Raw genomic sequence first — 26,626 nt, 5'->3', positions numbered from 1 at the left:
TTTCAAAAGTTTGAGCCAAGGTGCAGCTGTGTAAGGCACTGCATCGCAGTACTTGAGGCGTCACTACAGACCCGGGTTCGATCCCGAGCTATGACGCAGCCGGCCATGACTGGGAGACACATGAGGCGGTGCACAATTGGCCCAGCGTCGACCAGGTTAGGGGAGGGTTTGTCTGGCTGGGATGTCGTTCCATTACGCTCTAGGGACTCCTTGTGGTGGGCCGGGCGCCTGCATACTGACTTCGGTCGCCAGTTGTACAGCGTTTCCTCCAACACATTGGTGAGGCTGGCTTCCGGGTTAAGCAAGCAGTGTGTCAAGAAGCAGTGTGGCATGGCAGGGTCGTGTTTCAGACGAAGCATGGCTCTCGATCTTCGCCTCTCCCGAGTCCGTACGGGAGTTGCAGCGGTGGGATAAGACTGTAACTACTAATTGGATACCACGAAATTGGGGAGAAAAAGTGGTAAAAGTCCATTAAAACTATGCCAAAGGCCACCTGTTTTTTATTTCCTAAACAGTTAGCCATAACGAAAGCAATAGGGATCATTTTGCTCAGATATGATGATCACTGCACATCACAGCGGGCACTCACAATGTCATCCTTTGTCAAGCCATTACGCCCATACAGCTTAACATCCAATTCTCCTCTTCTGAAACAATGCAACACTGAGACCATTCACGACAGACGCAAGGCCATGAAAATAAAATCCATAATCCACTGTACTTCAGAGGGGGAAATGATTTTGCCATGGGCAGAACTTTCTGTGTGAGTATGGAAGGGGGTTGGTGAGTAAGGGAACTTCATGGATGGCCAGGGGGGGTTACAGTATTCTCTCCCAAAAGACAGAGATGTAGGAGAATGACAAACTACAGTGTCCAATGACACAAAAAGAGACAGTCAGCAGCATTCATTCCTCTGCAAGGCTCCACAGATGGTAGTGCGTGCAGCCCAGTACATCACTGGGTCCGAGCCCCCTGCCATCCAGGACCTCTATAACAGGCGGTGTCAGAGTAAGGTCCCAAGAATTTGAGGACTCAAGCCACCCAAGTCGTGGACTGTTCTCTCTGCTACCGAACGGCGGCGGTGCCGATGCACCATGTCTAGAGCCAACAGAACCCTGAACGGCTTCTACCCTCAAGCCATTCCTGATAGGAAGTTAAATAGGTAGCCAAATAGCTACCTGGACAATCTGCATTGACCCTTTTTGCACTAACTTTGACTCATCACATACGCTGCTGCTACGGTTTAATATCAGTCACTTTATTCCTAGTTATATGTACATATCTACCTCAATTACCCCTGCACATCTACTCAGTACCCTGTGTATTTAGCAAAGTTAACGTTACTCATTTTCTATTTTTTTTTTTTTACCTTTCTATTATTTCTCTCTGTATTTTTGGGAAGGACCAGTAAGTAAGCATTTCACTGTTAGTCTATTCCTGTTGTTTACGAAGCATGTGACGAATAAAATTGTATTTACTTTAATTTCAGAAATGTGGAATATAGCTAAAGGGGATGGTTGACTCTGTCCAATGTAGCTCGATTCACAGGGATTAGTGTCGTTCATTTAATACACTGAATGTAAAGAATATTTCCCATCTCAAAAGTGAGTCAACTTTTCCCCATGCAGATGTTCTTCCACAGAAATAGACAGTGTGGTAGTTGAACCTCCACTAAGTAGGCCTAATCCATGACATCCTTATTAATATATGTTGAAGTAACAAATCGGCCTATAACTTTCAGTCAATCTTTCGGGTTTCAGATATGGTAGAATTTGACTAAAATCCTTGCCAAATGGAAATAAATGGGAGGAATACATGCCTGTCCTGGCATGCATCCCCAACGCAAGCTTAACATTAGTCATAAAAAGAGTGTGAGCTGAGTCCTCAGTTTGGGCGTGACCAAGTCTTCATTGACATTTGCAATGAGAACAGAATTGGGTATGCTGGGATGCTAGCCCGCGCACTCAGCTCTCCTCACTACAAGGATGTTATTATGTACTATAGCTGCAGTTCAATCGGAAGACTAGATCAAGTCCCGGAAGCGGGAGAGAAAACAACTCAAAGGACCTTTTCCATAGGTTAATACTATAGCACAATGCCAGGGCGCAGGGGCCTACACTAGGATGCAGAACACAGGCCCATGGTGCTGCAGTCGAACCGGAGGTTCAGCAATTTTTACTTCTGTGCTTCAAGTTGACCATGTTTTATACAATATAAAGCAGCAGGAGAACACAATGTTCTATTTGAAATGAAAGCCTCTGTGTTGGTTAGGGTTACTATGTGCTGTTGAGGCGGGATATTAAATCACTGTGGTATCCTGCTGCTAGCTTGGACATTCATATTAGGGAAAATGCAATCCATTAAGTGGAAGTTCGTTTGTAGTCATTGTTTGGCCTGGGGGTGCTTGTGTTCAATAATGGTGGGTAATTATAGGGAAACAAATCAGTGCTTTTGTTAAAACCATGAATTTCCCTAGTTGTATGGAATGGATCAAGTAAGCTGTAGCCTAGATGATGAACATTGCACAAATAGGCTTGGCGTATTTTAGTCAATGTAATATAACGGCTCGCCGATTTAAAAAAATAATGATTGTTGCACCACTCTTTTGTAAAGCCTGCCACCACTAATCCACTAAATCAATCCACTAACCTATAGGTCTTGAGTCCTCTAACCATTGTCATGTGCTGAATGCTTGACAAAAGAGGAAGTTAATTTGCTATTCAGATGGTTTCATCCAGACCATCAAAATGTCAGGCTAATAACTGTGAGAAAATCCTTATTGCATTAGGTAGACTAGTCCATTTGATCCTATTCAGTCTGATTCAAATAATGGCAGCCATTTTCCTCTTGTGAGTCTGATTTACATTGGACCTTTGAAGCTAGAATAGCCTGGGATATAGGATACTCTGCAATCAAGTAGAGGTACTACATCATCTTGATTCTTGACAATTAGATTTAGAGCAATGAAGGTTCTCTTAACCATAACATTTCCAAAACAAAGGCAAAATCAGTTTGAGAGAAAAGTCAGTCAGTCCCTATGGCCGTCAGCTCTACAACCTTCTTCCAAAGACAATGGGGTTGAGTCATTCAGAGATATGTCGATGCTGACCTCCAGTGGCATGTTGAATTACTGGTCCACTCTGATGCTCATGGGCCGTGAAACAAGGAACTCGTGCTGAAAACCTTCAACCATCTCTGCTTCAGTCCAAACCCCAAACCAGCCTAAATAAAATCAGACACAATTGGAGAACTCAAGAAACACCAAAGCTACCCGACTTTCTGTCTAAGCCCATTAACTGACAATACCCAGCCATAATTATATACACAAGAAAACTATCAATAGGGCTTATTCCAATAAGGCTCACAAAAACAGAACAGATTAGTGTCCTTCATCCAAAGGACAATTTCTCTACTCATCTAATTTCTCTACTCATGTCCTTTCAATTCTACCAACAAACCCGCCATTGCAATTAAAATAAAAGAACCAGTCGGGCAGTGAAACTGCACAGGGATGCCAAACTGGAAAAACATGTTCCTCAGCATATTTGGCTAATCCACCTCACAGCATGTTCTGCACATCCCATACATCCCTTTCAGCCAAAAGCAGCCATTGTCAGTCATCAGTATCTTTAATTAGCCATGGTAATTATATTTAAATTCAATCACTTTTGACAACAGCTGTTTTGATTTGAATGAAACCTTCTATACATATTTGCCCATCGTAGAAGTGCTCAGAAGATGACTTTTTGGACCTCAATGCCAAAACATTCAAGAGATAAAAGGTGCTCAGAGATGATCCATGTCTTCATCACTGGAAAAGATAAACGATTGAGAATTATACAATTTAAAAGCTTACAAACAGGTCAAACTATTTTATAATTTCTTTAAATAGTGTAAAAACAAAAATGTTTTTAAATGTAACTATCTAAAAACACAAACTCCCATTGAGTTCATATTCGCATATGTTGTAGCTTAGTAGTGCTCAGCAATTAACCGACATTTGTTATTTTACGGTTTTTAAAACAACTATTTGACCGGTTGTTTCAAGTATTTGAATTCCATTTCATTTGTTTCTGTTCCTCAATGCACATTGAACAGTTTTTCTAGAGATAAATCAGATCAAACCCGAACTGTGTGATGTAGTAGGGAGTTGTTTCCAACAAGCCAATATTCGACAGTTTAGTGCAGAAAACATGGTAATTAACTACAATGACCATAATCCTTTGCACGCCTATTTGTCCGGCCTTTAGCCGTGGTATATTGGCCATATACCACCAACTCCTGAGATGCCTTATTGCTATTATAAACTGGTTACCAATGTAATTAGAGCAATACATTTTTAAAATGTTTTGTCATATCCATGGTATATGGGCTTATATACCACAGCTGTCAGCATTCAGGGCTCGAACCACCCAGTTTATAATCTTTATTAAAACACTTTTTTCTCAATCTTACAGTACATTAATAAAAATGTTTTTCAAACACTTGTTTTGAAACATTCTATCTAACAACTCTTAAGCCTTATATTACAGAAGTCTCCAAAGCACATTGTAGAATAACCAAATACGATTAATGATAATGGCAGGAAAGATTAACCCTTTCACAAAAGGATTCTAGTGATAACATTGCATTGGATGGCAGCTAGCCTTATGTGTTAGACACTGCAGATGTACTGCAGCCTAGTAGTTCACTAAACTATAATGTTTTCAAGATTTTGTCAGAGAGTTTAGGACTCCTGTCAGCTCCCAGAGCTAGCCTATAACAAGGCTTAAGCTCAGTAGGCTAACAAAGTATTAAATCACCCAGATGACTCAGAGACAGTACAGTTCCTTGTCGGTCACAGCATTTTGAAAGAAAACGTCCTTTGTGTAAAATAACTAGCTAGCTAACGTTAGCTAGCCACAATCCACCATAAAGCAATTAGGCTGCGCTTGATAACAACACAGCCTAGTCATAGACCATGTAGTGGCATTGAATAAAACGTGCTTGCGAAGAAAGGGTCAAGTAAAGTAAGTCATTTGTAGACGTTTCTAGATTTAAGAAAATATCCCTATTTTTATTTTCCTGTCTGGCAAGCTAGATATTAAGCCAGGCTCTGGGGCCAGACACTGGTCACATGAACTGTGTCCCTACCATAGGCAGCTGGCAACGCCTTACAAATGAGTCATGCTATACCTATTATTATTATTATTAAAGCTTACCATATAGTTAACTGGCATAGCCCATTTTCACAGAATGTGACATAGATAGAGTACTCTTATAGTACTGTTTGCAATACACTAGCTAGCTAACAATTAGTTAGTTATGCATACTATGAACCTCGACCACTCTTGATAAAGCCGACTGAGAAGTCAGCAAAGTTAAGAAGTAAACATTTGTTAGGTAACCACTAACATTAGTAAGACTGGCCGCAAAGGGTGTCGAAGTTGTAGCTAGCAAGCTGTCATTCGTTAGAAGCTAACGTTAGCTACTGCACCTCTGGTGTTATTGTTGTTATGATTCCATAACTAACTAACGTTAACTAGCTATAGTTAGATAAATGACATGGCTGGCTAGCTAGCTATCGACCTCATACGTTATATTCACAGAACAGTTAGCTAACTAGCGATTTGACGGTTCATGTCCCCCTAATGGAGTTGACAGCTGAACATAAACGGACAATAATGGCAAGCTATCCGAGTTGGCTAGCAAGTAACGTTACAAACTCACAGTAGTAAGCCACGACAGGATCCCTCTTCTCATGTTCCTGTGCGGTTCTTAGATAGTGTTGAATGGCTTTTAGCTGTGGTGGGAGCGCCATCTCTAATAATGTAAATACACTAGCTAACTATGGCAGATTAGTCAACATTAATGGAAATGTGGCTTGCTAACTAGCTGGGTCTCGACAACAATGCTCTTCCTTGCGCAGAATTCTTCCGCTTTCGTGTTCAATACGTTTAGCGCCATCTGCAGGAAAGGAGGACTGTCAAAGCAAAACGGCATCATATTGACATTGACAACATATTGATTACTGTGTGAGCCTATTGCAATGCGTTCCATGGTGATCTTACGGGTTGTGCGTAGCCAACAATCTTATTATGATATAAATGGAATGAGAATCAACGAGAATTATGGCATATTTGTAGTAAATTGACATCAAGGATCTGCATGCAGCTTAGGTAGATGGTAAGTTTTTCAACACAATGATCCACTGTGATTAAACTGCATATAGATTTTTCCCTAGACTCGTCGCCAGAAAAAGCTAACATCCGTTTTTCAGGGATGCATTATCTTCAACCTAACTTTCGTTCCCCTTAATATTCAAACTGGGACCTCTGCTCAAGCGTTGTTCTATGCCTACTACTATTAGGGCAACTTTTCCCCAAGGAAATGCATGGGGTTATCATGAACATAGGGTATGTATAGAAACAACGGAAACAAGGGCATGCAGCTTACCTCTTATTGTAGGATTGCTTTGTCAATACAGTTTTTCAGTACAAAAAAAGTAGCATCATAGCACCACCTCTAATAAAATAAAAAATATATCATCTCACCGATACTTTTGAGACATAAGAAAGTGTTCAAGCTTTACCTGAAAAGCAGCACAGACAGATTTTTCAGAAACAGCACATTGCAGAACAATATTGTCTGAACATAAGAGGGTCATAAAATGTGCCCCTTTTATTAAACAAATGTGAAAAGTTGTATGCATTTTTATGAAGTGCATATCGGAAAGTCAAAACAGACAAACTAGATGTAATGAAATGCATTTAAATTACCCTAAGAAAACTAAACAATGCATCTAAGCATTAGTTAAATCAAAAACAGACAAAACAAATCATATGTCCTTGTCATGTATTTCATGATGTAGGATGAATTACTTTGTCAGCTAGATATTCAAAGTTTCATTTAAACCTGGAGTTTCTGATTAATAAAGATGAACCTGAAATGAGCTCAAATCAAGTTAACATCTTTTTTAAGCATACGACCCGCAGAATTTCTGACTGAGTGTATATCGGAATTAGCTTGCTAACTAATTGATCCCACTTCCCAAAAATACTCCTCAGATTTACTGACAACCAAATGAATGTCATTGCTTCTTTTAACAGTTACCTCAGCTTATTGTACAAAATGTAAGAGGCAAACATTAAAACCATCCATCTGTCACAAATACCAGAAAGTAGTGTGCCATATTGTACCTGAGATGATACATTTAGCTGAAAATAACAACAAAAGTTGGATGGATGCCTGATAATAACTTACAGATACAAAACAAAAGAGGTAATCATTTTCAGTACGGCTACAACACAGGGTTAAATCAAAAGCATTATACTACATGCTATGAAAAGGATTTTAAAACAGTCAAATATGGTTTATCCATACACACTGTGACCAGCGCACTTATCAGCAATTACACTTAAACCAACAGTGGTTTGTAAAACTGAATGATACATCTGGGAGCATGGAAACCCATTTTCTTTAACTGTTAATGATATCATTCCTATTTACAGTATTTCAAAACCTTAATTTAGTAATCATCAAAGGAGATGTTCCAAAATCGTTCAAATTCAAACTAACTTGAGCAACTTTATATACTCCAGTTCTTCAATGAATACACATTTTCTATTAAAGGGATACTTCAGGATTTTAACATTTAGGCCCTTTATCCACTTCCCCAGAATCCAATAAACTTATGGATACAATTTGTATGTCTCTGTGTTCAGTATGAAAGAAGTTAGGTTAGTCTTGCAAGTCAGTGCTAACTAGTGTTAGTGCAATGACTGGAAGTCTGCTAGCATGCTAGTAGATACCCATAGACTTCCAGTTACTGAGCTACTTCCAGTTAATGATGCTAGTTAGCAATGGCTTGCAAAACGACCTCTAACTTCCTTCATACTGGACACAGAGACATACAAATGGTATCTACAAGTTCATCTGGCTCTGGGGATCTACATAAAGAGCCTCATTGTCAAGATCCCAAAGTATCCCTTTCATAATTTATTATGACCTGAACATATTAAAGGCCAACTATTGAAATCAAATCTAAGCTTCATTAGGATACATTTTTGCCTGCCTTTTTTCATCTGTAGGCCTAGTTCAATGCCTTAAAATGAACCCATTTTTTAGCTTGTATCGTAGGGTATTAGGATGTTAACCTTGATGACATGACATTGGCCATATGTTAAACTGGACAATTAGACAACATTATATGTCTACATGCCCCTAAGAAGACTACAACAATGCTATAATACTTTTCACTGGTTACAAGTACTATAATCTTTCATAACAGGTTTCTTTCTTACTTGGGCCAATGATTGAAAGCTGCATACGATACAACTATATCCTTAGCCTACTGACAAAAGTAGATTTAAATCTGTGTTACTTGATTTTAACAATGGGATTATGGAAAGAAGTGTCTTTGATTGTCAACTCCCAACAAAAAAAGCGGAGGTATGTCGTTTTCGGCCTTTGTGTCCATGTCAGACCTGGATTAGACAAACAGAAATTTGAAATATGACCTAGAACTCTGTAGCAAATAACACACAGGTCATTGATTGGTCAAATAACCTAATCTCCTACAGAGTATCTCAAATATCTCAGCAACACACAGCAGCAACGTGATCACAGTGAAAGTGTACATTGCACTTAAGAAAATGGTCTTTTCAAAGTGTTCCGGCACCATGCATTTGGTGATGTTGAACGTCTTTTCTAGGGCACTGGCATCACACATGTAGAGTGGGTGAACCTGGAAACCAAAGAGATGGCTCTGTAGCCAAAAAGCGATGACTTCCAGAATAATTCTTAGCAGGACAGAGATGATGTAGAAGACGGTGTATATAGGTCTCTGAAGGATTTCCTCCTGGTCAATGTTTTTACAGGCAGCATAGAGATGAAATACAGCTCCAGGGACTAAAACAGTTACCAGCTGCAATGCCCAGAATACCTTCAAGCAGAAGAACATTATGGTTATGGTCAGATGAGTGGAAAAACAACCTATTCACAAGTTCACATTCAATAACAGCTAATCTTTGAGTCCTGTCTGGTCATTACTTTGTTATTCACATTGAATAAAAGCATATCTTTGAGTCTGTCTTTTCATGACTGGAATAAAATGTTTTGTCATTTGAATGGAGGATGTGAAATGTGCACAAAATTCCTTTGTTCGCATATCACCATGGCATAGTGTGCAAATTGGTGATCTCTGATTCTTTACCAGTACCATTGGTGGGATTAGTTCTCAAATGAGCACTGTTTTTGTAGATTCTGACAGATTATAAAAGGTTTCTGAATAGTTGAAGAAATGGACTTTCTCATGTGAAATCATTTAATGCAGGAAGCACTCTTACCTGAGGTGTTATAGGCCTAAATTGGTTGTAACAGTATAGGTTTAACTCCCTCCTGTCTGGATCGCAGCTGAAATGGAGCGCTTCATTGCCATACACTGCAAAGCCCAAGACGCCCAGAAAGAACATCCGAACAGAGCCAAAGAACAGGGTGTGGAACTGGCCTATCACCGTCGGAGGCCTGAGCTAAAACACAAACAACACACAAACACAGAAAAAGGCTTTAAAACAGCATTTGTTTGTAAAAAAATGTTTTTAATGAATGTATGAAAACTGATTGAGGAAGCATAAGTATGATTGAAATTGAATAAATTACACAAACTATCAAAACAGCTTGGAAAGGGACTAATGAACAGATGAAACGTTTGGGATGCATCCTCATCGACAATAGCAGATTGTCGATGATTGATATTATCAGATTTAAATGGAACAACTACAAACATGCTTATAAATCAGTAATGCATGGAGAATGGCAGTAATAGAGTCATATCTCAACAACACACATCTATTCAGAGAGTAGGACATTTTCTATATTTACACTCTTATTTAATTCTGCAACAAATACAAGTCTATCCACTCTATTATGCTACAGTCAGATAGATAAATAATTCAGAGAACTCACTGGGCTCAAAGTGACCACGACCATCGTCCAATATTCTATATATTCTTGGTATCACCATACTTACACATCCTTCGTAAAAGTTCTTAATGTAGTTTAAAGACATGACTTTTGCTGCTATTCTCCCAGTTCAATTATATTGTAACCCGTGGCCCTCATTGCCAATATGCTGGCATCAGGCAAAGCCCACTATAATTCTGAAGCTCCTAATGACCTTTTTTTGCCGCTGAAAGCCCTTGTCAATGCATATTTGTCTTTTATCCGCGGTGCCTTCATCAATGTACTCACTCAGTAGAAAAAAACACAACAGGAAAGGGAAAACAAAGGCACGGGGCATGTGGTCGGATCATAATCCCCATTGAACTAAGTCAGCGAAAAAACGTTTGTAGAACACAATGGGGGAGAGAACTAAATAGTACAATACAGTAGTGGCACCTGAGGGCACGCTATTTTGAGCTTCCAAAAGAGCAATTTGAGATGAAAATGGTGTTTGAAAGTTAGTTTTAGCACTACATCTAAAGAATTGTAATGTCAATTTCCACATAATTTCATGGATGACACTTGAAATGACAATTGTAAATAAGTGATATAGGACCTAGTAAACAACTTCTGACAGAATATGAGTCAAAAACAAAATATTTAAGATAATGTTTTATCATTTTTATCATCTTGAAATATATTAACTCAGAATACTGTGACATATTTTATCTGACTTGAGGCACACGAAAAAGTTGTGAAAATAACTTTTTCGCAAATTCTCCCTGTTGCAACATCGCGGTACACACCCTGCACTGTAAATTTCTTATGGAAGATCATTCACCAAATTGTCCCAGCCTCGGCAAGCAAGAACAAGAGCAAGAGCAAACACACAGCAGACAATAAACGACATAATAAACACATCAGGTAGTAAAATAAAGTTCACACACCAACCATAATCCAGGCGGAGTGCTGTTCATTCCCCCTCTCAATCAGAGCTTGGGTCCTAAACTCATGTCACTCTTGCGCTCCCTGGGAGGTACCTGCTGGAAGAGTACCATGATGGATGCGTTTCTTTTACTTAAGGTGTTCTTGTGTCAGAGATCAAACAACAAACCAAAAAGCAAAGCATCAGTGAGATCAGGCATTTGTGGCAGTCAATAGAGAGCATAACGGACAGAGGCACTAATTACCGAAATAAAGCTAACACTGTCCCACAAGCATCCAGTCAGAGGGTAAGTGGTCCACACGACGACGCAAGCGCTTAGCTGTCGCTGTCCTCATCCGTCAGCGTAAAGCCACACAGCCTACCGGAGGGAAATACCCTAAACAAGTGCGCTATGGAGTTTATCATATGGGATAATAAAATGATATCATTTCATAATATACTCGTTTTTATTCAATTCAAACATAAGCACTAAGCACATATGCTATAACTAGAATAGCCTACAACTACATTAACTAGATGAGTGGTTTGAATTTGAATTCGTTGTACGCACAAACTGAAAATAACAGTAGCCTAGACTTCATTGATTATGTACATTCTCAATGGCACATTGGCATTTAAGGCAGGTTTTTCTGTGATAGGATTACACCTACGAGATTTCTAGTCCTTATCATGTAATTAAAAACACTTTAAAATACATCTCACAGCCATACCCATTTCCATTGGCACTGTAGACTGCGCTGCAAAGATGGACAGTGACGGATAGATAAGTTAGCATTGAATGACTTAATTCATATTAATCAGTCATGACAAAGTACTGTGAATATTTCTATCTATCTATCTATCTATCTATCTATCTATCTATCTATCTATCTATCTATCTATCTATCTATCTATCTATCTATCTATCTATCTATCTATCTATCTATCTATCTATCTATCTATCTATCTATCTATCTATTGGCATTGACATTCGCCTTTCTTTCGGCTTTTATTTAACCGCTGTGTGGGGAATACTCCTGATTACGTATTTATTGGATTTGTACCTCCACTCACTTCCCCTGGTGGCTGGTGACTCAAATAACGACATAATACAGCTCCTACAGATAAGGGCTGGCTGACAATGAAATACCTGTGCAGGAGATCAATATCCCGCTCAGTTTGAAAGGTTTCCGTTTCGAAAAATGACATTAGATTTTTCTTAGTAGACTCAAAGAACAGTTCATCCTACTTCACAAATGTTTTCAAGCACAGCTTACTGAACGTGAAATGGGTATTTGGTGGTGCTTGTTTATTTAATGAAATCCAGTATAACATATTAGTTTATTCCGTTTATAGTCAATCAAATTACCACTATGAAATAGTATGTGAGTAACCTTGACAATGGTACACATCACATGCAAAACTGGTGTGAGTAATTTTCCGTCATCGGTGCTGTATGCCTGTTGAAAAAGTGCCTCCTTCTTTTGCGCGCCAGTCAGTGTGGCTTCAGTCGTGCGTTTTAGCACCCCGGCCGTTTCAGCACTTTGTTGGAGGGACAGCTCCCGCGCCTCAGACCTGCTTTGGCAGATGGTCAACATCTTCCGTGCCATTTCAGCAAAGTGATCATTGTACAAATCCCCGAGTAGCAATGGACGACATTTTAGATAACTTATCTTTTACTGGACATTCTGTCTTTTATAACTTTACTGATGATTGGATACCTGATGGAAGGGAAACTATTTATTTTATTATACGATGTGTCATACCGACTGTGTATATTCTGATCATAACGATTGGGTTGTTGGGGAACATTACCTTGGTTAAGATTTTTATCACCAACAGTGCAATGAGGAGCGTCCCCAACATATTTATTTCGAGTTTGGCAGCTGGGGATCTTTTGCTTTTGGTCACTTGTGTTCCAGTGGACGCATTCAGATACTTCTTTGAGGAGTGGATCTTCGGTGTTGTGGCTTGTAAACTAATTCCGGTCATTCAACTCACCTCAGTCGGAGTCTCAGTGTTCACTCTCACGGCTCTCAGCGCTGACAGGTAAGATCAATAGTAGATGAATGGGAAGTATTCTTATTGCCAATATTATTGTTATTTATACCTAATTGCAAATGTTAAGAATAATTAACATATGTCATTCATAATGATTCATCAATTGTTATGATTATTTTTATTGTCAACACAAGTTTTATCATAATTCAATGCTGTGTAAATGTCACTGACAAATCTGTGGATATTTTGATTGACAAACCAAGTGTGGCCTTATAAATGTTTAAAAGGAATACAATAGTGTACACCTGCTGGTTGTATTGACTTCAATAAGTCTGATTTGTGTTATATTGTTTATTCTGGAGAGACACGGTTTGAATGGCCATTTATCTTCCCTGGAAGTAGCAGCATGAATGCTGAGATTAGAATAAAATGGCACTGTACATTTGTCAAATCAGAATAAGTTTTTTGAGTTTATTTCCAAAACACTATATCCACACATTTTTCACAGTTGTGTTTTTTCAACAGAAATGATTGCTTATGAGTACCTTCTTGTGTGTGAAAAATATTACTTCATAGATTTTAGGTGTGTATTAAATGTTTTTTTTCTTCTAACAAACACTATATATCTATTCTTTAGCTGGAATGGAATGTTCATATGCTGAATATGTATCTGTGATATGTGGTTGTCTCAACTAGCTATCTTAAGATGAATGCACTAACTCTAAGTCGTTCTGTGTCTGCTAAATTACTAAAATGTCAAATGTTAATGTTTTACATCCATATCTCATATTACTGTATTTATATATATTTTTATATATTTTTATATTGATTTCACAAATATATTATTTGTACAGTTCTTTATAAAAAATGTAGTTTTTTGTTACATTTGACAGTGTAAAACCTTGCAGTACTACTTATTTCTCTGAGAGTGAAGCAGAATACTGCGTTTAGCAAAAAAACATGTTTATTTGTCTCGCAAATACCTGTATGTCATTAAACAACCCCATGCTATGATTAGATAGTGAAAACCACAAAAATCTCTTTCAGAAGTTCTTTAAACATTTCAGAAAATGTACACTAACAGTAAAAAAATGAGTAGATTCAAGTTTTAAAAAAATAATAATAATATTTTAAAAAATATATATATTTTCAACATTGTAGAATAAGAGTGATACATCAAATCTATGAAATAACACATATCTAATCATGTTGTAACCAGAAAAGTGTTAAACAAATAAAAATATATTTTATATTTGACATTCTTCAAATAGCCACCCTTTGACTTGATGACAGCTTTGCACAGTCTTGGAATTCTCTTAACCAGCTTCATGAGGTAGTCACCTGGAATGCATTTCAATTAACATGTGTGCCTTCTTAAAAGTTAATTTGTGGTATTTCTTTCCTTCTTAATGCATTTGAGCTAATTGTGTTGTGCCAAGGTAGAGGGGGTATACAGAAGACAGCCCTGTTTGGTAAAATACCAAGTCCATATTATGGCAAGAACAGCTCAAATAAGCAAAAAGAAATGACAGTCCATCATTACTTTAAGACATGAAGATCAGTCAATATGGAACATTTCAAAAACCTTTTAAGTTTCTTCAAGAGCAGTCGCAAAAATCATCAAGCGCTATGATGAAACTGGCTCTCATGAGGCCTGCCACAGGAATGGAAGACCCGTAGTTACCTCTGCTGTAGAGGATAAGTTCATTAGAGTTACCAGCCTCAGAAATTGCAGTCCAAATAAATGCTTCACAGAGTTCAAGTAACAGACACATCTCAACATGAACTGTTCAGAGGAGACTGTGGGAATCAGGCATTCATGGTTGAATTGCACAATAATAAGAAGAGACTTGTTTGGTCCAAGAAACACGAGCAATGGACATTAAAAGGTGGACATTTGTCCTGTGGTCTGGAGTCCAAATTGGAGATTTTTGGTTCCAACCGTTGTGTCTTTGTGAGATGCGGTGTGGGTGAATGGATGATCTCCGCATGTGTATTTCCCACCGTAAAGCATGGAGGAGGAGGTGTTATCGTGTCGGGGTGTTTTGCTTGTGACACTTTTTGTGATTGATTTAGAATTCAAGGCACACTTAACCAGTATGGCTACCACAGCATTCTTCAGTGATATGCCATCCCATCTGGTTTAGGCTTAGTGGGACTATCATTTGTTTTCAACAGGACAATGACCCAACACACCTCCACAATGTGTATGGGCTATTTTACCAAGAAGGAGAGTGATGGAGTGCTGCATCAGATATCCTGGCCTCTACAATCCCCTGACGTCAAACAAATTGAGATGGTTTGGGATGAGTCGGACCGCAGAGTGAAGGACAAGCAGCCAACAAGTGCTCAGCATGTATGGGAACTCCTTCAAGACTGTTGGAAAAGCATTCCAGGTTAAGCTGGTTGAGAGAATGCCAAGAGTGTGCAAATATTTCATCAAGGCAAAGGGTGGATATTTATTTTGATTTGTTGAATACTTTTTTTTGGTTACTACATTAATCCATATGTGTAATTTCATAGTTTTGATGTTGTCAATGTAGAAAATAGTAAAAATAAAGAAAAACCCCTGCATGAGTAGGTGTTGTAAAACCTTTGACTGTTAGTATATATAATAGTGTTTTGAAAATAAGTGTTCCATAAAGAATGAGGATGGCAAGCCCAGTTCAGTTGTATTCAGTTATCATCAGGCATTCAGGAGGAGTCATACAGAATAATCTGCACAGTGCATAATTTACTGTCTGAGTGTGTATGATTAAAAGGGCAACCATGCCTGAATCTGTGTTTGGGACCTTAATTTGACCTAGCAGACCACCCCCCCCCCCCCATAACCTCACCAAGACCACTGATGCTTGGAGACAGCGACCTTCTCAAGTTACCATTCTATATCCCTACAAATAACCTGTCTTCTGGTATTAAGAGCTCCTACCTCAGCTAAAAGTTAACTAGTGTCATGAAAATACCTGGTCTGACTCAGGTCTAGACATCAATATGAAAGTATAAATGTTTTATTATCATATTAAAGTCCATGGGATTATCTGATATAAATAATATCCATTGTGCATGCCATTATAGCAGTCCCAAAAAATGGTACAGTGCTTTCTAATGACCCTTTTTATGACACAGAACGTAATATAGAGCTCTATCAGTTGGCGGAAAAGTTTGGCTATGTCAATTGTCACTGGAGATGACCATGACTTTTGGCCATCCCTGTCATTAGGGGCCATATGGTGAGATTGCAGTCTACAGCTGTTCTCTCTATGGTTTCCCTAGTCCAATTCAGCATGTCATTTTGTGCTGAAGAGCAATGAAAATACACCATTTGTAAGCTTACTCGATGTGTGGGCTTAAATAATTATATCTTGTTAGCACTCACCTGGGCAATGCTCCCAAGCATGAAAACCCAATACTGTGGTTTGTTCATGTACATTCAGACAATAAACCCATCCTTGTTTCTTTCTGGTGCGGTATCAATGTGTCCATTTTCTTTGCTTGTCTGTTGCTGCCTGAGGCAGCGTGGTCTATGACTATGGGGGATTTCTACACGGGCAGAGGGCAGCCGAGGCTGCTGGAACAGCACAGTCAAGGGCAGTGTACAAACCTCCAACTGCCAATCGAGATTCTCCTCCGGACCAGACATTTCAACAGCAGAAATATTGTTAGAAAACAGTCAGGATGTAACGAGATTCGTCTTCCTCTGACGAGGAGTATGAAGGATCGGACCAATATACAGAGTGGTACGTGTCCATGTTGATATTTATTAACATAGAACACCAAAAACAAAATAACAAGGAGAACGAACGAAAACGAAACAGTTCTGTCTGGTGAAGACACAGAGACAGAAACAATCACCCACAACTAAAATGGGGAAAACAGGCTACCTAAGTATGATTCTCAATGAGAGACAACGAACGACACCTGCCTCTGATTGAGAACCATACCAGGCCAAACACATAAATACTACATAGAAAAAGGAACATACTACCCACCCCAACTCACGCCCTGACCAAATGAACACAAAGACATAATAAAGGAACTAAGGTCAGAACGTGACAGTACTCCCCCCTAAAGGTGCGGACTCCGGCCGCAAAACCTGAACCTATAGGGGAGGGTCTGGGTGGGCATCTGTCCGCGGTGGCGGCTCTGGCACGGGACGTGGACCCCACTCCACCATAGTCTTTGCCCGCTTCAGTGGCGCCTTTAGAGCGGCGACCCCCGACGCCGACCTCGGACTGGGGACCCTTGCAGCGGGTCCCGAATAGATGGGAGACTCCGGCAGCGTCGGAGTGAAGGACGGCTCTGGCAGCTCCTGACTGACGGGCGGCTCTGGCAGCTCCTGACTGACAGGTGGCTCTGGCAGCTTCTGACTGAAGGGCGGCTCCGGCAGCTCAGGACAGACGGGCGGCTCTGGCAGCTCAGGACAGACGAGCGGACCTGGAGGGAGGAGACGGAGAGACAGCCTGGTGCGTGGGGCTGCCACAGGACCCACCAGGCTGGGGAGACCTACAGGAGGCCTGGTGCTTGGAGGAGGCCTGGTGCCGGATGGGCCGGGCTGTGGAGGCGCACTGGAGCCCTGGTGCGCAGCCTTGGCACCACTCCTCCCGGCTGGATCACCATTTTAGCCCAGACCATCCAGAGTGCAGGCACAGGTTGAACCGGGCTGTGGGTGAACACTGGATATCTGGTGCATACCACTCCCTTAGGCTCAATACCCACATTTACCTGGCACGGGAGGAGCGCAGGCATAGAACGCACTGCACCCTCCCAGCGCCTCGGGAGACACAGCACGCAGAGCCGGCGCAAGATACCCGTACCGGAGACCAAACACACTGGGCTGGCACAACACGGCCTGGCTGGATGCCCACTCTCGCATGGCACTTGCGGGGGGCTGGCCTATAGCCCACCGGGCTATGAGCACGTACTGGCGACACCGTGCGCTTGACAGCATAACACGGTGCCTGACCAGTACTACGCTTCTTCCGGTAAGCACGAGGAGTGGGCTCAGGTCTCCAACCTGACTCTGCCACACTCCCCATGTGCCTCCCCCCCCAAAAAAAATTGGGGGCTGCCTCTCGTGCCTGTCGTGCTGCCGTGCTACCTCCTCATATCGCTGCCGCTCAGCTTTCGCTGCCTCCAGCTCTGCCTTGGGGCGGCGATATTCCCCAGCCTGTGCCCAGGGTCCCTTTCCGTCCAAAATCTCCTCCCATGTCCAGGAGTCCAGCACCCTCTGCTCCTGGTTACCACGCTGCTTGGTCCGGTTGTGATTCTGTCAGATTCGTCTTCCTCTGACGAGGAGAGACAACAAACGACACCTGCCTCTGATTGAGAACCATACCAGGCCAAACACATAAATACTACATAGAAAAAAGAACATAGACTACCCACCCCAACTCACGCCCTGACCAAACTACACAAAGACATAATAAAGGAACTAAGGTCAGAAAGTGACACAGGATGTGGAAAATCTTCTATCATTGGAGCAACAAATCTCTTTATGCCCAAAAGAGCAAACATCCTCTGTTGCACCCGCCTTTCCTATATTTCTCCCCATTGTTTAACTTAGCTGAACTTCTGCTATTCTATACACATAACACTGAGTGTTGATTTACACGGGAGATCAGGCCAAAGTCTAACCTATACATTTGTTTTATTGATCAGCTTGTAAACATTTGGGTTTATATCCATATTTAGATGCACTTTGGCAGCAGTGCAGAAACACATTGTTGTTTCAGTTAAATCTTTCAAATGTAATTTACGGGCAATTATTGGAACCCTTGATCTCATTCCAAGGATATCATTATTTTGGGTGTGTTACGGTCAGGACATTCATTCGTTAGCTAGTGCAATCATCATGCCCTCCATAGACCTTTCATGTGTATGTCAAAATATCCCCTCTAACACTCCAGAAAGCTTCTATTCGGTACTCATGGACTCAGAAATGCCTTGTCTTTGTCAAAGCCTCCTACAGTTAATTAGATTAATGAAATATAATCACACAATTGACATTTGATTTTAGACAAGGAAATTAGAACAGTAAGGACAGCTGGCCATTTAATCCCATTTGCATGGAAAAGACTGATTTGAATCTAATTTCATTATTAATATGAACATGTCAGTAAAGGCTTTCCATTAACGTTCATTTGTTTTATCTACAATAATGCTTCACTGAGGTTGAAAAAGGTTTGGAGAGTCTGAAAAAGGTTTTGTGAGTCTATTATCAGTGTGTGAGTGGTCCTTCTGTAGCTCAGTTGGTAGAGCATGGCGCTTGTAACGCCAGGGTAGTGGGTTCGATCCCCGGGACCACCCATACGTAGAATGTATGCACACATGACTGTAAGTCGCTTTGGATAAAAGCGTCTGCTAAATGGCATATAATAATAATAATATAATAGTTGCAGCGAACCATCAAATAATGAATGATCATATCTGTCCATTACTGCCTCTGAGTGTCATGTCTGTCCTGATCCTGGAGTTTTTTTTCTGTAGCCTTTGACACCAAGATGAAGCAGCATTACATTTTTTGGTCTGGTGTGGTTGTGCTTTCAGGTACAAAGCCATAGTGAATCCTATGGACATCCAGACATCCAGTGCTGTGTTCTGGACGTGTCTGAAAGCCGTGTCCATCTGGGTGATCTCCGTCCTGCTGGCGGTGCCCGAGGCCATCTTCTCCCAGGTAGTACACATCCAGGACAAGAACGTGACCTTCACCGCCTGTGTGCCCTATCCCCTCTCCAACGAGATGCATCCCAAGATCCACTCTGTCCTCATATTCCTGGTGTACTTCCTGATTCCCCTGGGGATCATCTCTGTGTACTACTACCACATCGCCAGGACGCTGGTCAAGAGTGCTCACGACATGCCTGGGGAGATCAGTGAGCACACTAAGAGACAGGTAGGTAACAAAAACAACATCCTGTTACTGCCTGTATATCAAACAAGCCACGAATGAGGTTTGACTGTTAACAGTTATGGTTATCAGGAATGGCATATTAAGAACATTAGGTAACTTGATGGATCCATTTGAATTGGAAATGTGGAATATCTCATTCCATGCATTTAGGGTACAACACATCTGTTGTTTGGTAATACGGGAGTAGGGAGCATACAGCGCATTCGGAAAGGATTCAGACCCCTTGACTTTTTCCACATTTTATTACTTTACAGGCTTATTCTAAGATTGATTAAGTAATTTGTCCCCGTCATCAATCTAAACACAATGGCCCATAATAACACAGTGACAACAGGTTTTTAGACATTTTTGCAAATGTATTAAAAATTTAAAAACAAAAATACCTTATTTACATAAGTATTCAGACCCTTTGCTATGAGACTCGAAATTGAGCTCAGGTGCATCCTGTTTCCATTGATCATCCCTGAGATGATTCTACAACGTGAGTTTAGTCTACCTGTGCTAAATCCAATTGATTGGACACAATTTGGAAAGGCACACACCTGTCTATATAAGGTCACACAGTTGACAGTGCATGTTAATGCAAAAACCAAGCCATGAGGTCGAAGGAATTGTCCGTGAGCTCTGAGACAGGATTGTGTCGAGGCACAGATCTGGGGAAGGGTACCAAAGAATTTCCTCAACATTGAAGATCCTCAAGAACGCAGTGGCCTCCATCATTCTTAAATGAAGAAGTTTGGAACCACCAAGACTCTTCCTAGAGCTGGCTGTCTGGCCAAACTGAGGGGAGAAAGGCCTTGGTCAGGGAGGTGACCAAGAACCTGATGGTCACTCCAGAGTTCTTCTGAGAAGATGTGAAAACCTTCCATAAGGACAACCATCTCTGCAGCACTCCACCAATCAGGCCTTTATGGCAGGGTAGGCAGATGGGTCTGAATACTTTCCGAAGGCACTGTATGTAGGTCACATGAACCTTGGGGCTTGTTACATGAAATCCAGTAACCAGGTTTCCTGAAAAAGACCAAAACATTATTGCATGTTATAGTGCATATTAAGCTAGAGTGCACATTTGAATTCAACGAAACTGAACAGTATCGCACGTTTTCTCGCTACACAGGATTTGTTTTATTTGACACAACCCCGGAACCCCAGTTACAGGTTTTAATGTGAAGAGGCTCCGGGTTTTAATGCAGACATTTCCATTTGTAGTCAAATACACCAAGTAAATATTTTAAATGTTGTAAAGGGCAAGTGGAGGACCATGTCAAGATGTATCACTGATCGTTGCATGGATGCCTGAGCTTTACTGTCTACAGAGGTAATACATTATAGATCAGGGGAAGGAGGAAGTAAATTCTAAATGTAAGCAATGATCTGGTCTGGTACATTAATTTGAGCGTCCATTGACCAAATAACATTAAATCGAACGCTGCTTTGCTTTAATATTTCATAAAAAGTGAAGAACTTCTAACTAATCATCAGACAAATCCAGATCAGTACCCAACCAAGAGCATGAGTAAACATATATAGTCCTATACCAAAACCCATACCCAGCTTCCAATCAATGAGAACCTGACTCAGACCTGACCTGAATCCAAGTCATAATATATTCAAGTAGGTGCTTGTTGACACTGGCCAATGTGAGGCTGTTATCAATAATGAGCAATGCATAGTAAACATTATTGATGAGTGGTGCTGAAAGGTCTCCATGTGTCGTCTTATTCCCAGCTGTGAGGCGATAAGAGACCCGAGACCCAGCTATCCTCTACAGTAGATACCCAGTGAATCTGGTATAAATCTGTGCGACACATGAAAATACGAGAAGCCTGGAAGATGACCAAATCATAGAACCTTCAAATGCACATTAGCTTTTACTGTCTCTGCCTCAAAGTAATCGCCGGCACTATATCCCCACTAATCAAAGTTATTGTCTCCAGATTTGTTTCTGTGCATTTGTATTTCAAATCAAATTAAAGGACTTAATCATTTGGGCGAACAATTAAAATAGAAAAACAACACAGACTATTGACGCTGTGGTTGTGTACATCTCCTATTAGACAGGGCCAGGGGGATTGGGCTGCAGAGGCTCAAGTCTCATTTAGAGGAAAACTCTGATAGCATCTGTCTCTACTGATAGGCATTTAAAGGTATTTAACACTAATTATATGACAAGTTGCATTAGCCTGATGAAAGACGGGAGAGAGAGAGAGAGAGAGAGAGAGAGAGAGAGAGAGAGAGAGAGAGAGAGAGAGAGAGAGAGAGAGAGAGAGAGAGATTTGCAGACCCTAAACACATGATTCTGGTAATTGTTTGAGGCATTATTGGTTGAATCCCTATCTATCATGTCTAACAGACATGCGCTTCGGAAAGACAGTTTCTATTCATGGCTTTATGAAAAGCTATAGTAACAGTGGTCTTTTAAAGGGAACTTCACAATTTTTCATCTCCAGCACCACCCCAACATCAACATATGTGAAAATTGTGCGTTTCTATGTTTTGTAGAAGAAAGATGCAGGAAAATAAGTCTTTCCAATGACGTCATTGGTGTGAATCGTGTGATTTTGACCAATTGTGAGTATGCATTGCCTACTAATTGTCTACTAATTGGTTGATGACATCATTGGAAACAGTTACCTTTCTCGAAACTTTTTACTACAAAACAAAGAAACACGTATTTTCACATATGTTGATGTTGGGGTAGTGCTGGAAATTATGAACTGCTCTACGGTACATTTTCAATAAAGGCCGTAGAAAATAGGCTTTCCGACTATCATCTAATCTGTATTTATTTTATGTTTTCTACACAAAAGTAGGCTAACACACAAAACACAGTGACAGCATAATCAAGCCAATATTAGTTAAGCCTCCTGTATTTAGAACTATGGCCTTGGCTACAGTCATCACGTCTTGCTGTTTGTCAGACACTATGGGATGACATGTTGATTGGACTGGACCTTCTTGTTTGACATTTCTGCTCATACGATAAAAGGTTATGACAGTACAGACATCTTTGACCCTTCTGAAGAGTGCTGACTGCAGGGCACTTAAAGTACTGGTGGCTCTTGTTTGTTCATACTTGATTGGTGTCTGGTACATACTGTATTGATACTAAAGGACAATGGCCATACTACTTGTAGCCTGTAGCCTGTAGCCTGTAACCTGTAGCCTGTAGCCTGTAGCCTGTAACCTGTAGCCTGTAGCCTGTAGCCTGTAACCTGTAGCCTGTAGCCTGTAACCTGTAGCCTGTAGCCTGTAGCCTGTAGCCTGTAGCCTGTAGCCTGTAACCTGTAGCCTGTAACCTGTAACCTGTAGCCTGTAGCCTGTAACCTGTAGCCTGTAGCCTGTAGCCTGTAGCCTGTAGCCTGTAGCCTGTAACCTGTAGCCTGTAGCCTGTAGCCTGTAGCCTGTAGCCCGTAACATGTAGCCTGTAGCCTGTAGCCTGCAACCTGTAGCCTGTAGCCTGTAGCCTGTAGCCTGTAGCCTGTAGCCTGTAGCCTGTAGCCTGTAGCCCGTAACATGTAGCCTGTAGCCTGTAGCCTGCAACCTGTAGCCTGTAGCCTGTAGCCTGTGCACTATTATTCAAAATACAGAAGAGAGTGATTTGGACACATTTTATTATTTATTATTTATTTGGACACACTGTATTCTGTAATCTTTCTAGAGGGAGGCCTTCTGCATTTTGTATTCTCTAGTCGTTCTGGAGGGAGGCCTTCTGCATTTTGTATTCTCTAGTCATTCTGGAGGGAAGCCTTCTGCATTTTGTATTCTCTAATCATTCTGGAGGGAGGCCTTCAGTATTTTGTATTCTCTAGTCGTTCTGGAGGGAGGCCTTCAGTATTTTGTATTATCTAGTCGTTCTGGAGGGAGGCCTTCAGTATTTTGTATTCTGTAATCCTTCTGGAAGATTGACATGGCTTTATGTTATATACGATGTATTTTCAAACACTACATGTCTTTTTTTTCTTTTCCAAGATGGAGACGAGAAAACGGCTTGCCAAAATTGTTCTGGTTTTCGTGGGCCTCTTCGCTCTCTGTTGGTTCCCCAACCACGTCTTGTACATGTACCGCTCCTTCAACTACCGTCAGATCGACTCCTCCCTGACCCACCTCATCATCACCCTGCTGGCCCGGGTGCTAAGTTTCTCCAGCTCCTGTGTCAACCCGTTTGCCCTCTACCTGCTGAGCGAGAGCTTCCGCAGGCACTTCAACAGCTCCCTGCACTGCAAGAAGAAGCCCCACCACGAGCGCAACACCAGCTACCTGCAGAGCACCTCGGCCATAAGAATGACCTCCATCAAGAAGACCACCCCTACAGTCATCAACGGACATGGCAACAGGCAGGAGGTCTCTCTGTAGGGTTTAGGAGGGGTAGGAGTGGCACCAAAAAAGATCATGTGCAAAACTTTACAAGGTGGACTATTCTGAAAAGGACATGCATGTGTGCTCAACAGAAAATGCTTGGCTTGAAGCTGCCTTATCTATACATTTCCCACAATGCTACATATTCGTGCAGATGAGATGGTCACATATGAACTGAAAGTATTGAACTGAACATGTTTGTCAACAAATCTGTCGTAAACACTGGTATCCACAATGTTCCACTTTTCATGTTTTTTGGTCAATCTGATGCATGTATCATTTCACAGAGTTTGTATAGATATACTGTATGCTGTCTGTGACACATACTACCCAAACTCCAAACCTAAAGAGTAGGCAATTGCTTTTACAACAGGAAATCTGTCCATGCACTTAAAAACAACATTATAATGGCTCCCAAGGGGGCACGGGAGTTAAGGGTAATTTCAACAAAAATCATAATGTCCCTATAAGTAATTATTTCCCTCAAACATCTGCCTGAAAGTGGATAGAAGTGCCAAAGCATACAGAGGGGACCACAGGAAATGTATGCTGGAAATGAAACCAACATTTACCAAGTGTTGATGGGAACCTGCATGCCACTATTTCAGGACAGCGAGATGATAAACACCATACACATTTGTTCATGAGAAATATATTCACTTTGATAATGCCATTTCCTGTGCTATGTTTGAATGTTTATCTTCAGATGCTCAATGTGACACCAATGTTTGCTGTTTTGTTAAGTAAAACGTGTCCCAGTACGTTGAACTGCAAATGCTGCAACAGTGCTGTAGATTGTATAATATTGTGTTGTTATTTTGCTAACTTTGACCATTTCATGCACAGCATAGCTTCATTGAACATGTAAAGGAATAAGCTCTAAGAATTAGTGTGCTTTCTGAACATGATTAATCATGCTCAATTACAGTCAATTACATTTAAAGACATGCTTCTATACTTTGGAAACTAGTAAGTATTTTTAAACCTTTGGGCTGGATGTGTCAATGTGTAGTTCATTCATGCATAATCTATGAGCAGAATTACTGTCTGACCTCAATAAGCCATGAAATCCCTAATTTGAAAGTGACTGTTTTCTGTAAACTGTAGGCTCCATTTTCCTACATTTACCCCCACGTGGGCAAGTTCTGTAGCAATTTGAGTTCAGTCAATGAGTTTCAGCTCTTTGCCATTTGAGTGACAGTTAGCAACGTGCACACACAGTAGAGTAAGAGATAGAGAGCAATGACGTGGTGCACATATCTGTACACTTGTGACGGAGTATGCAATATTTGGGGGACCCTTTTTGGCTCCTGAGTGCTACTTTTAGAACTACTGGCTAAGAAGTATACAAAGTACCAGAGAATATCTTTAATTACACTTATCACTCAGGAGATCATGATTTACTGGATGAAACCAACTAACACTTTACACATTAACGTCCTCAATCAAATCCTATCTGTTCCTCTTAAACAGAAAATCGGACATTTTTTAAACCAAATCAATCTGTTCATTAGGCCCCAATTTGAGTCTTTTGCTCAATTATTGGCAAAAGAGCTGAACTGATGTGGAAAAAGATTAGAATTGGGCTGCCTAAATGCATCCTTAAGTGACATTTCCTGATACACTGATCTCAAGTGATTAGTCAACAGGTCCCTCACTGGAAAAGAGATCTGTGTCCGTAACAACAGAGAATGGCTGAGTCTACAGCTATTTTCTATAGTCTGTCCCCTTTTCAGTGCCATGGAAATATATCTGTGTTATTCTACCATAGTTCTCGACTCCTTAATCCTTTGCGAGACCTTGAAACACTATGTACAATGTAATATGAAAAATGAATTTGTGTTTGAAATTCTTCATCATATAAAAGACCTCGCCGCTATCAACGCAATGTGATACTACGCCCACCTCCTAATTTCTGTGGATTTACTATGTTTGTTGAACTGGAACGGGATCCTCCAAGGCTCCTGCTGTTTGTCTGTGTGATAATATATCCACAGCATGCAATACCATCACAACAAATGTGAAAGTATGTCATGTTAAATGTGCCAGGTGAAATTGTCTGTGAACAATTGTAATGTTATGATATGTATGCGTTCATTCAAATTTGTTCTGCTTATGAATTACATATTATTTATGGAATATTGATATTTGACATGCAAATATATACTTTGTGTTGCTATTACATTATTACATATAATATAAATGTGATGCAATTAATAAATTCTACTCACTTGATTTAGCCTGTTGGGTCTGTGGTGTCCATAGATGTTTGTCTGTATGCACATTTCACATTCCTCCCCAACATGCATTAGTCTTATTTATTCAGGACCATGCCAATGATAAGGTGAGCAACCTGTCCTTCATCATTTCAGAGAGCGCATGCAGTCAGATAAGAGAGACACAGCAGAGATAATGGTGGATCTGTTGTAAATAAAACACTCTTTTAAAGGGGGCTTTATCTCCATCTACCAGGCCTGATTTGGTTTGAAATCACAGTGGTTCATCTTGTT

The 26,626-nt window shown here is 40.7% G+C and overlaps 3 protein-coding genes across 5 annotated transcripts in view; 1 reads left to right on the top strand and 2 right to left on the bottom strand.

The window, feature by feature from the left end:
- The window catches only part of vta1 (vesicle (multivesicular body) trafficking 1), a 47,634-nt gene extending 41,718 nt beyond the window's left edge, over positions 1–5,916 (bottom strand). The window contains exon 1 of the mRNA XM_046291600.1: positions 5,710–5,916. Coding sequence (XP_046147556.1) covers positions 5,710–5,800 — 91 coding nt within the window. The 5' untranslated portion in view covers positions 5,801–5,916. The remainder of the gene's footprint in view (positions 1–5,709) is intronic.
- Positions 5,917–6,407: 491 nt separating this feature from the next.
- Positions 6,408–11,100, bottom strand: gje1a (gap junction protein epsilon 1a). Of its 3 annotated transcripts, none has more exons than XM_046293250.1 (3): positions 10,869–11,100; positions 9,327–9,509; positions 6,408–8,923 (listed from the first exon to the last, which is right to left on the bottom strand). In XM_046293250.1, the coding sequence occupies exons 1-3, from the start codon at positions 10,896–10,898 to the stop codon at positions 8,528–8,530; spliced, it is 609 nt and encodes a 202-aa protein (XP_046149206.1). In that variant the 5' UTR covers positions 10,899–11,100; the 3' UTR covers positions 6,408–8,527. The 3 variants fall into 3 exon arrangements, with proteins under 3 accessions (XP_046149206.1, XP_046149205.1, XP_046149207.1); XM_046293249.1 differs by lacking the exon at positions 10,869–11,100 and adding an exon at positions 10,010–10,199; XM_046293251.1 differs by lacking the exon at positions 10,869–11,100 and adding an exon at positions 9,946–10,199 and having other exon boundaries at positions 6,409–8,923.
- A 1,066-nt stretch (positions 11,101–12,166) lies between these two features.
- On the top strand, positions 12,167–26,351 carry nmbr (neuromedin B receptor). Its single transcript, XM_046293248.1, has 3 exons — positions 12,167–12,895; positions 19,394–19,739; positions 23,730–26,351. The coding sequence occupies exons 1-3, from the start codon at positions 12,303–12,305 to the stop codon at positions 24,111–24,113; spliced, it is 1,323 nt and encodes a 440-aa protein (XP_046149204.1). The 5' UTR covers positions 12,167–12,302; the 3' UTR covers positions 24,114–26,351.
- The last annotated feature ends 275 nt before the right edge of the window (positions 26,352–26,626 follow it).

The sequence above is a fragment of the Oncorhynchus gorbuscha genome, linkage group LG12, assembly GCF_021184085.1.
Source record: "Oncorhynchus gorbuscha isolate QuinsamMale2020 ecotype Even-year linkage group LG12, OgorEven_v1.0, whole genome shotgun sequence".
NCBI classification, from domain to species: Eukaryota; Metazoa; Chordata; class Actinopteri; order Salmoniformes; family Salmonidae; genus Oncorhynchus; species Oncorhynchus gorbuscha.
This window is presented reverse-complemented; position numbering and strand designations above follow the sequence as displayed.

Coding starts and splice junctions, on each gene's coding strand:
- gje1a (XM_046293249.1), bottom strand. CDS start 10,048: ATGTCTTTAAACTACATTAAGAACTTTTACGAAGGATGT. Junction 9,510..10,009: donor AGAACTTTTACGAAGGATGT/GTAAGTATGGTG, acceptor TTTGTGTTTTAG/CTCAGGCCTCCGACGGTGAT. Junction 8,924..9,326: donor TTAGGCCTATAACACCTCAG/GTAAGAGTGCTT, acceptor TTCTGCTTGAAG/GTATTCTGGGCATTGCAGCT.
- nmbr (XM_046293248.1), top strand. CDS start 12,303: ATGCCTGTTGAAAAAGTGCCTCCTTCTTTTGCGCGCCAGTCAGTGTGG. Junction 12,896..19,393: donor ACGGCTCTCAGCGCTGACAG/GTAAGATCAATA, acceptor TTGTGCTTTCAG/GTACAAAGCCATAGTGAATC. Junction 19,740..23,729: donor GTGAGCACACTAAGAGACAG/GTAGGTAACAAA, acceptor TTCTTTTCCAAG/ATGGAGACGAGAAAACGGCT.